This window comes from Microcebus murinus, chromosome 8 (assembly GCF_040939455.1).
Source record: "Microcebus murinus isolate Inina chromosome 8, M.murinus_Inina_mat1.0, whole genome shotgun sequence".
In the NCBI taxonomy this organism is placed as follows: Eukaryota; Metazoa; Chordata; class Mammalia; order Primates; family Cheirogaleidae; genus Microcebus; species Microcebus murinus.
In genome coordinates, this window is record NC_134111.1 from 39,979,575 (window position 1) to 39,993,037 (window position 13,463).

Here is a 13,463-nt window from a genome sequence, read left to right on the forward strand (position 1 = left end):
CATGTTAGTGTTAAATTTTAGGTTCCTCATTTGTCAGAAGACTAAGATTTTATTTTTAAAAATATATCTAATCCTTTTGTGTGGAGAAAAAGTCTTTGGCTAAGTAGGGTTTTGTTTTTGTTCACTACAAAATTTTCTTTGAATTATTTATTTGTGTTACAAACTATAACCACTATGTTGTCAGTACTTGGGTGCTATAGTGGGTTGAACCCACACATTTGAAAATGAGGGAATATTTCCATATTAGAGTTAAGCTGCAGATGAAGCACAACATGAGTAAGTCATAGAAATGTCAAGTCCCCTAAGAAGAGACACAGAATGGCTCCTGGCCTATTCTTACTTAAAAATGCAGGGTTGCCCAAAAGGTCAGAGACAAATGCTTGATTGCCCATGGTGTGGTTCACTTCTCTATAATAGTACCACAATCAAGAATGGCTTAGGTAAAAACAATTCTTCTGAGGGGTAACCATGATAAGAGTTCTCAAGATTTGAAATATTTATAAACTCTCAGTGAGTGAGTAGCTCTTGTTTTTTTGAAGCTTTTGCTCTTTACAAAGTGAAGGAAGGAGCAGTTACCTGGGTCCCAGTTGAGAAAGTTTAATGGCTTGTGGTCTGACCATTCCCAGCCTCTAGCAGAGTACAGCTGATTTAAACCAATCCAGAATATTCTAGCAATGCCTTCTTTTTCTGTAAGAATTACATAATTTTAAAAAGTGACAAAATTGCCTAAGTTATTATCCAAATCAGACAAGTTTCTACTAATAGCAAAAAGCCCTGATTATAAGGCAGGAATCCCTGTAGGAGTCTATGCATCAAAGGCAGGTGATGTTCATAGACAACAAAACTTCGGACCATTGAGAAACCCAAAGGCTGATAAGTTAACTCGATTCTGCTTTCCTATCTGCTTGTCCAGTTGCCTTTCTTATAAGGTAAGAGCAGAATCTTCTCAGAGTAGCTGTTTCACTATCTATTTTTAACCCTCTTGTAGTAATATAGAAGACTTATCAAAAGTAGTTTCCATTGTACTTCCAGATTTCGAAGATCTGAATGTATTCCAGACTGACAATTTAAATTCATTAAGTACATATTATTTGCCAGGCACTAGTAATATAAAAACCAATTGACAAAGTCCCTTCCCTTCCCTCATAAGAATTTCAATCTAATACAAGAAAACATACATGGATCCCCCAAACGGTAAATTGTTTCTAGGACTTGGTCAGAAATACTTCTGAGCTGTTTCAAAAGCAATGGAATATATGGCTCTAGAGTCCAGAGGAACATGTGGGTTGTCAATATAGAATGACACACACACACACACACACACACTGCAGGGAAGATGCATCATTCAATCATTCAAATGTATTTAATATTATTTGACAACCAGATGCCATCAGCAAAGAGAGAGAGAGAGAGAGAGAGAGAGAGAGAGAGAGAGAGAAGCAAGGATAATTTAAGTAGTGAGGGCAATTTCTGATGTGCCACTCAATGTGCCTACACAAAAGGTGGATGCAATCATGCTTGTATGGTTCCATGTATATTGGAAAAAGAATGAAAAAAATGTGCAAATGATTTTAAAGTTTTCAATACTGTTTAGGAAGTCAATAGTATTATTTAGGAACCTAGCAAGACTTTGTCAACATCATGAAGGAAGAATTTGAAAAATTAATTGAGGGCCAGGTAGAAGAGATAGAGCACTTGATGAAATTAAATGTTCCATGAAAGGCAAAGATGATGCTGACAAACAGGAAGAGCTAACAGGTTGGAATCTTTATAAATCAATAAAATAGTCCCAGCAGTAACATTTGATAAGAGTTTCTTAATTCCTTTCAAGGAATTACATATGATATATTATTGCAGTACACAGATAAATAAAGGGTGGTTTGCAAATAGAAAACCATATCCATACTTTAAGGGCTTTTAGAGGGCAATCTTGATTATACATAATCTTTACTTAACTGAGACTTTAGAACTCAAATGCCTAAAACATGTAACTCCACTAAAATTGAAATTCAGGGAGTGGAAAGGCTTTGCTGGGTAGAGCAGAAATAGCAGCAACAAAAAGCAAAGGGGCCAAGAGCAGTAATGCAGACACATTCAAGAGACAAGCAGGAGCCTGGGAAGTGGGTAGTGGGGACAGAGGCTCAATTATATTGCTCCACTGAAGAGCAAATGTGAGTTTAGGAGGGAACTGCAAAGGAGCTTGACTGTGAAAAGAAGAGGTGAGGCTGCAGGATCCAGGAAATATGTATGTATTTTAATGGTAGAAGTTAAAACAAACTGATAGCCAGGTGGGGAGGAGTCAGTAGAGTAAGCTGATGAAAATAGAAGATAGTTATGTGGATACAAAAAGCTTGGGGAAGGAGTTAGTCTTGCAGAAGCTGGAAGGATGATAGTACAGGCACAGAAAAATTTGTAACCATGAAGGTGAGGAACTAAGGTTCCTCTCACTTTTTTCAAGGAAATAAATAATAAGGGTACTCTATCAAGGAAGGAGAAGGTGGATAGTTGGGTAGATGCCTTGAGGAGAATGCTAAGAGGGAACTTTGGATTCACCCTTCTCTTTCACCTCCTAAACATAAGTAGGGGCTGCCAGCATTGGTATACAAATACCTTGAAGATTGAATCTAACACATATTTTTCCTCATTAGTAAAAGCAATTGATTTTACAGCATTCCTAAAGAAGTCCTGGACACTATGATGGACTTCTGGTATCCAGACTCAATGATACCCTGATAGTCAGAATTCCTTCCACTCATTTCTAGTGGGGTTACTATGGAAGGCCAGGCAGTACTTCCCAGCCGTCCCAAGTTCAATACCATCCCTTCCATGAAGCTTTTGCATATATCTCACAGCAGGAAGTAAACACTCCCACTACTTCAGTGATGGGTCACTTGCCTGCACAGGGTAATCGCACATTTATAGTGGAACAAAATGACGTTTCGAAGCTGACATGCTCCCGATTTGTTTCATGCTGTGATCTGTATGTACTGGTGACTTCACTGGAGTCACAGGATTTTAAAATTGTGACTGTGTTGGGAAACAAGAACGCTCTTTCTGTGCCTCCTGCCAGGTGGATATGAATGGGAGATAGATAAATTCTAGAGGTTCTGGTTGGGCATATATGAAGGGCAGACATTTTTTTATAGGCTTGGAGAATCTGGAGGCAGACTTTTTTCTCCACATACAGTCCAGGCAAGAAGTTGACCAATTTGAGACTGTGCCTCCCTCAATCTTTGCCATCAAGAGACAGATGATTGCTAGCATAAAACTCCATTTCTAGTCAAATGGGGTGAGTCCATGGAAGTAGATATTCCTTGACTGTTCCAAAGATCCCTCTTCAGGCCTAATACTATACTTTGATTCCTCTCCCTACAATGAGAGACTGCAGGGCCTGATAATAGTCATGCATCTGGAATGAGCCAGAGAAGACCTCTTTAATGTGTCAGAAAAGCCACAGCCAGCAGGGGCCCTAACCTAGAAGCGTCCTAGCCTTGAGATACCTGTCAAATTGGCTGAAGAGGAATAACTCTTTAGGGTGGAGACAAACTAGGAGGAACAGAAATGTACTGTTCCTGCTCTGGGGATTTTTGGGTCCTCTTTTGTAGCTCTAGGGTGAATCAGTGGTTAAAGGTTCTGGGAAGGCCAGAGACATGGAAAATATGACTTTCAAACACAATTCAGCGGGTATACTGAAACCAAATTTACCACCTATAGGTCCCAAGTATTAGTAAAATGAAATGAAAACAAAGCTAATTAATTACATGCAGGGCAGGCAGAGAAGAAAAAGAAAGCTCTTACCTTCAAGGCGCTACTTCTGCTTTTTTTTTCTGGCAATAGGTTCCCTAGTTCCACCCAACCACTAGCTACCAAACCCAGAGGGTGTTTGGGAATAATATCTTCCATTATCCTCTGCTTGGTACAACTCTTATTTCCCTGCCCTGACTAGATCCAACACTTCGATTACAAAATCTCTGTCTGATTTACTTTTGTTGGTCTCACTACTCCTGGACCAATGTTTACACATGGTAGTTTTCAGTAACAGACAATTAACAGAAATTTCTTTTCTAGATTTGGATACCATTAGTTTTAGATGCTAAAACATAGCTTTCTTGGGTCTTGGGAAACTAATGGTCATAAGTAGGCATGCTGATATGCTTAAATAGCTTTCATACTGATAAAGGAACTTGGAACATTAGAAATGGATATGCCTCTAAAATTAATGATATGCATTAAGTGTGGGGAGTGTCTGGCCAGGAGTAGGAGACAATAAAGTTCTTTACCATACTACCTCATTTTCATGAGTTATTAAAGAAAACTGATGCATAAAGAATCGTGCAATATTCATTCCCTCAAGTGCATCATTAGATTGTTTGGTAGGATGTTGATAGTCACACTTTGCCACTTGTCTCCTTCATTGGAGGCATCACTTTTCAAATGTCAATATTCTAAGAGACTTAAATTTACTGACACTTCATTCTGAACAATATTTTTTTCTAAGGCTTCAGTGAGATCTGGAATAGAATTCCGCTGCCAAACACTAGCCCATTAGGCTTATTTGACAGATTTCCAGTCTAGAGGTGTGTATTCAAGTACCAAACAACACAGGAAAAGGGTAAAGTTATAAGTAAGAAAGGAGGTCTGAATAAAGCTGTAGGCAAAAAGAATGACAAAAGACCAATGGACTTCTAATAATAAAAAGAAATAAAATAGGTAAGAAGAGTAGGTACTCTAATGAAAAAGTAAGTCCATACCTTCCAGTTGTGAATTTGAAAAAAAGAAAAAAAAAAAAAAAAAAGTAAGTCCAGCATGGTCCCAGTTACTTGGGAAGATGAAATGGGAGGATCACTTGAGCCTAGGAGTTTGAGGCTATAGTGTGCCATGATCACACCTGTGAATAGTCACTGTACTCCAGCCTGGGCAACATAGTGAAACTCTGTCTCAAATAAATAAATAAAGTAAGTAAGTAAGTAAAAGCTTTCAGTTCTATATGTTGATAGTCAAATCCCAATTCTGGGACCTCTTAGCTGTACGATGTTGGGTATATTATTTCTAAGGATCAATTTCCTTATCTGGTGATAAAAATACTTGTCTTATGAAAGTCGTAGTGATGATTAACTTATTTATCTGTAGAAATTAGGGCCTGGCTCATAGTTAGCACTAATCAAATATTTAAAGTTATTATAAAACTGTGTGATAGGATTTATCTGAATTAGTCAATACATATTTGTTTAACATAGAGCAATAAAGCTTACAGTGATGTGCAAAAGTAAAAAACAGCCCATGAGATCCATCTCTGCCTCCAAAGAATCTATAGTCATATAAAAGGTGAATGCAGGTACATTCCCAATACAACTTGTTTTCAAGTCAAACTGACTGTTTAAAGTAATTAAGCTCTGCTAATTACTTGTGGGTAACCTTGGACAAATTATATTTCTTCTCTGAGCCTCACATTCCTCATCTGCAAAATGAGCATGATAATAATGCCTATCTCATAGGGTTGTTAAATGGGATTAAATGAGATAATGTATAAGCATTTAGTAGTCTGCCTGGAACATCATCATCATCATATATTGCTATTATTTTTTTCATTCATCAGTAACTTAGGCTATGATTTAAAAGAATATAAAAAATTCTGCTAATAAAATTTCTTTTTAAAAAGATATATAAGACTCTGATGGAAAAAGTTACAGAATTTCACTGAGTACATAAAAGAAGTCCTAAATAAACAGAAAAGCTTACCAATAAAACAGAACAGAGAAGACTTCATATAGAGACAGCGATGCCTTTTTAATTAATATATAATTCAATACAATTCCAATCAAAGTCCCAATGGGGGAAGGTTTCACTGAAATTAATAAGATGATCCTTAAATTCATATTAAAGAACAAATGATCTCTTTTAGGTTATTTTCTATTCTTGTCTACATGATTTAAGTTTTCATAATTAAAAACTTAAAAATGACCACCACCACACCCCAAACAAAACAAAACAAAATCCTATCCACTCTATGTGTTCATGTTATTTAATCCACTGTAAGATTTCTTAAAACTCTCCTGCTTCCTCAGTCAGTGTGAGGACTTTTTCTGAGCCCACCTAATACGACTCAACCATATTTTTCACCTTCCTTGAATTCTCTACTTTTCAATGTTCAAAGAGTTTGATGTTCACTTTTTTCCAAATCCTAATTCAAAAGGATTAGGGGAGCAGTTTAATCTTGCTACCCTACCTCATTTTCTGAACACCAATCTCTCTTTAGTCTCCATCACAAGATGCACTTTCAATGGATGGAAATGATTATTATGTGATTACATTCAGTACTTTTTTGCTTGTGGGCTTCACTGTTGAAGTTGAAATCCCAAGAGAAGCCAGAAAAGATATACACAAAGCAACACACCTAGATATGAAAATGAAGAAGAAAGTACCATTACAATTTCAGCAATTTGCTCTACCACACACAAGTTATACCTACCTTTAAGATAAGTTAATTCAGCAGCATTGTTGATACTCAGTAAGTCAGCTCCTTGATTCTGACATGAAACATACGCTTCTTTCCAAGAAAGAGCTGCTTGAGTATTAAATTGGTAGCAACTTCCAATCTGCTCATTCTTTTCCCAATTATCTTTACAGCCATTTTCTGTTGATAAAAAGATGTGTTAGTGATCATAAAGTAACAGAATAATGTTTCCTATTACTTAGGATGCTTACAAATACTGCAATTCAATTTGCATACTCTTAGGATATGCCAAAATAGAGACTGCCATTGCCTATTTAGACCATCTTTTGATCCTTTGGTTACACAGTAAAATTGGAATCATAACACACCAAAGGACTCAGGCTGGGTAAAGCTTCCATTCTTCCTTTATCCTCTATCAATTACAATGCGATGTTTTTGCCCATGTTCCCACCTGCCCTCTGCCTGAAGGTAGGAGTCTCAACGTGCACATGTTGTGAATACTGAGATATTGGAAAACAAGCTCACTTGAACATGGTGGCAGCCTGCAGAGGGTTTGCCCACAGACTGCAGAGAAACCACTGTGTGTGTATATGTGTGCACAGACATGCTGGCTAAATGGTCGAGATATAGAGCCCAAGTAACTACTTTATTTGGGAAACTAAGTCCAAGTTTCTCCTTAATATTTTAATACATAAGTGAGTATATAATTAATATAATTCACACTATATATGCATCATATATGTACATATGTGTGCATATATGTATATAAATATATATGTATATTCTATAATGTACATATTATATTCTTTAACAGCTATATAAAAGCATGTATAATTTTAGACAAAGAAACTTCAAGGTGTTTCCTGGATGAGATACATAGGCTTTGAGACAACTGGTTCAAAAATACCCTCAGAGCCTCTCATGTGCTCCCAATAAGAAGGAAAACCCAATGTAGGCTGTGTCAAGTGGGTTCCAGGCTCTACTCAGGGGGTTTCCTCCTCTAACCAGTTTCATATCAATGTTACACTCATCAGCTGGAAGGGCCCTTAGAGATCACCTTGTCTAATGTTCTAATTTCACAGAAAGGAACAAAGATCTAGAGGTGATTGTGGCAGAACTATAATCAGAGCCTGGTCTCTGAGCCTGGTCTTGTTGACCTTCCAAATGGCACATACTGCTTTTTTAGCCATTTTCCTATGGCATAAGTAGCAACAGAGATTGTGACATTTGCTGAAAATATAAGGTGAATGTGCAAGCACATTGGCTAAAAGTTCATTACTACCACCGAGGCCCTATCCTTGTAAATTCAGAAGCTTCCAGTGGGATGGGAGTGCGTTTGCTGTATAACACTGCCTCCGTGATTTAGCAGTCCTTGGGTTTGAGAAAATTACAATCTTGCTTCTTCCATAAAACGTAACTCTGGAAGGTATATGGATGCATTAACAACCTCCCCTCCCCAACACCTAAGGGAGGCCAGAGGCACTGAGACTCATCCCAATCAAAGCAGCAGGGTAGAGTGTGGTACATATGCAGAGGAATGAGGATAAGGAATCCTGGGTTCTCCACCAGGCTCCACAGGATGTGATCTGACTCTAACATGACATTCCATCCACCTGGGCTTGCTGCCTCTCACCTGAGAAACGAGGGTTTGCATTGGATAACCTCTAAGCTCCCTTTCACATCTGAAATTTCTGATCCTAACTATAGTGAGAGTTTAATGAAATTGGTCCCTGGTTGACCAAACTCTGCTTGCTATGAATTACAAGTGAAGCAAATATTGGCTTTTTATATTTCAGTAGGTTCCAGGTGTTGAAAAGCCTGGCCTCTACCTAAATTCTCAAAGCATGATCCCCAGACCAGCATCATCATCACTACCTGGAGACTTGTTAAATTTGGGGGCCCCACCCAAAATCTACTGCATCAGAATTTCTGGAGGTGCACCCTAGGAAACAGTGTTCTAACAAACCCTCCATGTGATTCTGTTGCATCCTGAAGCTGGAGGACTATTAGCCCAGTATAACCTGTTCAAGTTGCTTACAGCCCTGCCTTTGGAAGCTCAGATTCCCTTAAGGAGGGATCAGCATTACTAATACCACAGGCTGGCTACTCAATGAGGCAGGATAGTGGTGCTATTCGGGGCAAGGACTTCACAGCCAGATTTCCTGGGTTTCAATCTTAGCTCTGATATATTGTTAGCTGTGTGATCTTATAGGCAAATTATGTAACTCCCCTGTGCCTCAATATGCTTGTCTGTAAAATGGGGATAAATAATGGTGATTATTTATAAGGTGATGGTGAAGATTGAAAGAGTTAATGTATATTGAGAGCTGAGAACAGTACCTGATACCTAGCAGGGCCCTGTAAGTATTAACTATTGTCACTTAGGTCTGGAGCTCTTTCCTTTCTCTTTGTTATAAATTCTTTCAACCTAATGCTCATTAAATAATATTTTTTGAGTACCTATCACATGTCAGGTACTGTGATCCCTTGTAACTCTCACCTAATTGGTGAGAAATTGTGTCTCAGTTATATACCAGCTAATGATGCAACTGCTTATTTGGTCTCTTTCTCTCTCTCTGAAGAACAGTGACTTTGTTAGCACATCCTGAATAGTTTGCTTCTAGTAAGAAGAAACTAGAAAAAGTGCTCTGACCAACACACAGGAATAGCCGAAGGAACATGTCACCAATTTTGAGAGAACCAGAGATATCTGTCTCTTCTGTCTCCCACTCTTTACTTCAGGCCATAAACATATGTAACTCTTCACCATCCTAAAAGTGGCTTTTCAACTCATCTCCCCATCAAACTACCCTTTGCACTTTTAAATATAAATCACAGGAGGCCATTGTTTTGGACTAAGCTCTTGCAATAGACTCGCCGCTGCCCTGCAGGGGTTAGGAACCTGTGGCTTTCTATTTTAATAAAATCCTTTTATTTTTATTAACACATTTTTATTCATCTTTTATATTTTCATTTTATTCTTAAATCAAATCTAGAATTTGTTCTGTAAAATTTGGATTTGGTCAAAGGTCCACACCTGAGGACCTTAAGGTCACAGGATCCTCATCCCTGGACAGAGTCACCCTTGCCAAAGTTCCACACCACCACACTGAAACTGAGTTGTTACCTGGCCTCCTGAGAATCAGGAGAGGAAGATAACAGCCTAATTTCCCAAACAAGCCAGTTTCAATTGACATGATAATGAAATCCCTTCTGTTTTAATTCTTAACCTGCAATCACCTGATGTTAATAAATTAGTTATTTTCTATCATTCTGTCCCCTGTCCCTGTCTTACAAGGAAAATAACTTTGAAATGACCAATCTGCTTTTTGGTTTTTAGTTTCTGTTTTCTTCAGTCCTCAGTCTGGCTACAATGCCAACATCCTCTGCTCAATTAACTGGAACTCTTATAGTTTTCTATTTTATGGAATGAAGTGTTGCCTGATTCTCAATAACACCAATTGAAGTCTTTAAACTGTGTGAATTTGTTGTAATTTTGGCTAGCTCTCTCTTTTTCTTCCCCATGAAACTCATGAGGCTTACTTCCTCCTGTTCATGCTTTAGTCCACTACAACTGACCTTCTTTCTACTCCTATTAGTCTTCTGAAACTGCTCTGCGAAAGGTCAGCAGCAATTTCCTAACTGCTCATGCCTTTTCTACTTCCTCCCTGCGGTGTCTGTACTATTGAGCACTCCCCTCCTCCTTTATCTTCCATGATATCATCTTTCTTGGGTCTCCTCCTGACCTGTTTCTGAAAGCAAATTCATAGCTACACATTACTTCTCTTTTTCTCCAAACACACACTCCTTATCTAAGATAATATTTGTTGCAGTTGCTTTTAAGTCATCTTGAACTCTTTCTTCTCCTTTTTGCCTCATATAAAATGGTACTCTTGGCTTGGTGCAGTGGCTTGTGCCTGTAGTCCCAGCTACTCAGCAGGCTGAGGTGGAAGGATTGCTGGAGCCCAGGAGTTTGAGGTGACAGTGAGCTATGATTGTGCCACTGCACTCCAGCCTGGGTGACAGAGTGAAACCCTGTCTCTAAAAAAAATTAAAATAAAAAATAAATAAATAAATAAAATAAATAATATTCTCTTCTTTCCACACATAAAGTTTACCAGCCCGTACCTACCTGGTTTTAAGCAGATGCCCCACTTTTGATCATACTCATAATTTAAGGTGGTGGCACACCATGGCCCATTATGATTTTCATCAAGAACACACTCATGATGCCAGGTCCCATCAACTAAGAATGGAAACTCACAAGGTCTCCCATAGGAGTTCCCATCTCTGGTATATATCTCTGTGGGTTAGAGAGGGAATACAGAAAAAAAAAGAGTTAAAAACTGGACAACCAGCTTCAGTTAGCTAATTTGTAAAGCTGTTTTTAAAGAAAGATTGTTGTTTTCACTTATGAGAATACAATATCTGAGTAGGCTGCCTAGTGTGGTGATTAAGAGCATGGATGCTGACTATTTAAGTTTGGACTTGAATTCTGTCTCCCTGACCACTGTGTGGCGGTAGACAAGCTACCCAACCTTTATTAGGCTTAGTTGCTGCATTTGAAAATTGGGAATAGGACTCAGTAAATCCAGGTAAAGCTTTGTTTATTGTGGTGTGGTGAAGAGCTAAAAGAGGCTGGCTTGGTCAAGTGAGGGTCTACTTACTCTGCTGTGGGAGGTGTAGTCTTCACCAGAAAGGGTGTCTGGACTGAGATTAAACTTACCTGTATTTTCTTTTCTTTAGTAAGTGTGGGGCCATAAAAATACCTTGAAATCACTGAGAGTGGGTGTGGACTTTGGAACCACCTAAGGAGTTAGAGAGATGGACATATAGTCCCCTTGTTCAGAGACTGAAGACAGAATTGAGATTGTGGGTTCTAAGGAAGCGAGGGGAAGAACCACTGAATTTCTGAGTAGATTCTTGGGGAAGGAGAGGGCATAGTAATTTGGTTATGAAAAAAGAACCAGCTTCAAGGGGGCAGTTTGGGACCAGCTGTGGCCAGTGAGGTAGTACACCTAGCTTTTATTTTAATCATTTTACCTGGTACATAGAGAGGAACTGAAAAGTGATGCCGACCTCAAATATGCTTGGAAATGCTAGAGGAAGTGCTCAATACTTATGTCAATAATAGTTCTCTTGGAAAGGTGTTTTATAGAAAAACTAACCCTGTATCTATTTCTGTCACCTTTTCCTACATTCTCAATTTGTTTAAAACTCTGGTCATTAGCAGATCAAATAATGGCTATTTGGTAAAGCATAGTAATCAGATCTTACCACCCTTTACCAAGCTATTAGGGTCCCTCAAAATGTCTCATAGATTTGTTTAAGAGTGTGCTTAACACATACAGTGTTAGATCTGCCAACTCACACAGCTCACCACTGCTACAGCCTAGAAACAACTAACAAGTAAGGAAAACACTACACTAAGGATACCTATAACCAAGACATTCTTCCTGAACCTAGATTGCCATCAAAACACCGAGAAGCAAAGCCAAATGTTCTTACCAAACATATGCTACAAATACACTCATACAAGCGAGGGGAGGGGAAAAAGCCCCATCTAAACAAAACAAAATCCAAAAATAAGAAGCAACAGCTGCTCCAGATGAGAAGGAATCCTCAAAAGAGGTCCAGAAGTATGAAAAATCAGAGCAAAAGGACACCCCCAAAAGAGAATACCAGCTCTCTAGCAATGGATACCAACCAAAATGAAAATATTGAAATGACAGATAAAGAATTCCAAATGTGTATTGTAAGGAAGCTCAATGGAATCCAAGAGAAAATGGAAAACCAACTCAAAGAAACCAGAGAAACAATTCAGGAAATGAATGAAAAATTCACTAAAGAGATCAACAAATTAAAGGAAAACCAAATAGAACTTCTGGGAATGAAAAATTCATTTAAGGAAATACAAAACACAGTGGAAAGTGTTAAGAATAGACTAGACCAGGCAGATTATAGAAAGCTAGAGCTTGAGGACAACTCTTTTGAATTAACTCAGTCAAAAATAAAGAACAGAGAATTAAGAGGAATGAACAAATCCTATAAGAAATATGGGATTATGTAAAATGGCCAAATGTATGAATAATAGGCATCCCAGAGGGTGAAAAAGAAAACACACAAGGGCTGAAAAACCTATTTAAGAGAATAATTGAGGAAAAACTTCCCTGATCTTGCTAGAAATTTAGACATTCAGGTATAAGAAATTCAATGAACACCTGGGAGATTCAGCACATTGTAAGAGGCAATCACCAAGACACAGTCATCAGACTGGCCAAAGTCAACATGCGGGTGGAACTCTTGTGAGCCATAAGGTGAAAACATCAAGTAACTTACAAAGGAAAACCCATCAGGCTAATTGCAGACTTCTCAACTGACAAACCAGAAGCAATTGGGGCCCCATCTTCAGACTTCTTAAACAGAACAACTGCCAACCTAGAATTATGAATCCTGAAAAACTAACTTTCATATATGAAGAAGAAATAAAGACTTTTTCAGACAAGCAGTCACTGAGGGAATTTGTCAAGATCAGACCTGACCTACAGGAAATACTCAGAACTGCATTACAATGGATTAGCACAATAGTCACCCACTACAGTAAAACCACTCAAAAGCTAAAACTCAAGAGTTCATATAAAACAATAGTATAAGAGGTTAAATAAAGCAATAAGGTATACCCAACAGGATGAACAGAATAGCACCCCATATATCAATGCTATCAATCAACATGAATGATCTGAATTCCCCACTCAAAAGACATAGGCTGGGTAAATGGATAAAATAAATACAAGTAAACTATCTACTGTCTCCAAGAAACCCATCTAACTCACAAGGACTCATATAGATTCAAGGTGAAGGGATGGAAAAAAATATTCCATGCCAATGGAAACCAAAAGAAAGCAGGTGTAGCCATTCCCATATCAGGTAAAATTGACTTTGAATCAACAATAGTAAAGAAAGATAAATATGAGCATTGCATAATGGTGAAGGCAGCAATTCAACGGAA

The 13,463-nt window shown here is 38.2% G+C and overlaps 1 protein-coding gene across 1 annotated transcript in view; it reads right to left on the reverse strand.

Moving 5' to 3' along the window:
- The window catches only part of LY75 (lymphocyte antigen 75), a 99,883-nt gene that overhangs the window by 73,730 nt on the left and 12,690 nt on the right, over positions 1-13,463 (reverse strand). Inside the window, exons 3-5 of the mRNA XM_012745224.2 lie at positions 10,587-10,757; positions 6,470-6,634; positions 577-687 (exon numbers count right to left, since the gene is read on the reverse strand). Of these exons, the coding sequence (XP_012600678.2) occupies positions 577-687; positions 6,470-6,634; positions 10,587-10,757 (447 nt within the window). The remainder of the gene's footprint in view (positions 1-576; positions 688-6,469; positions 6,635-10,586; positions 10,758-13,463) is intronic.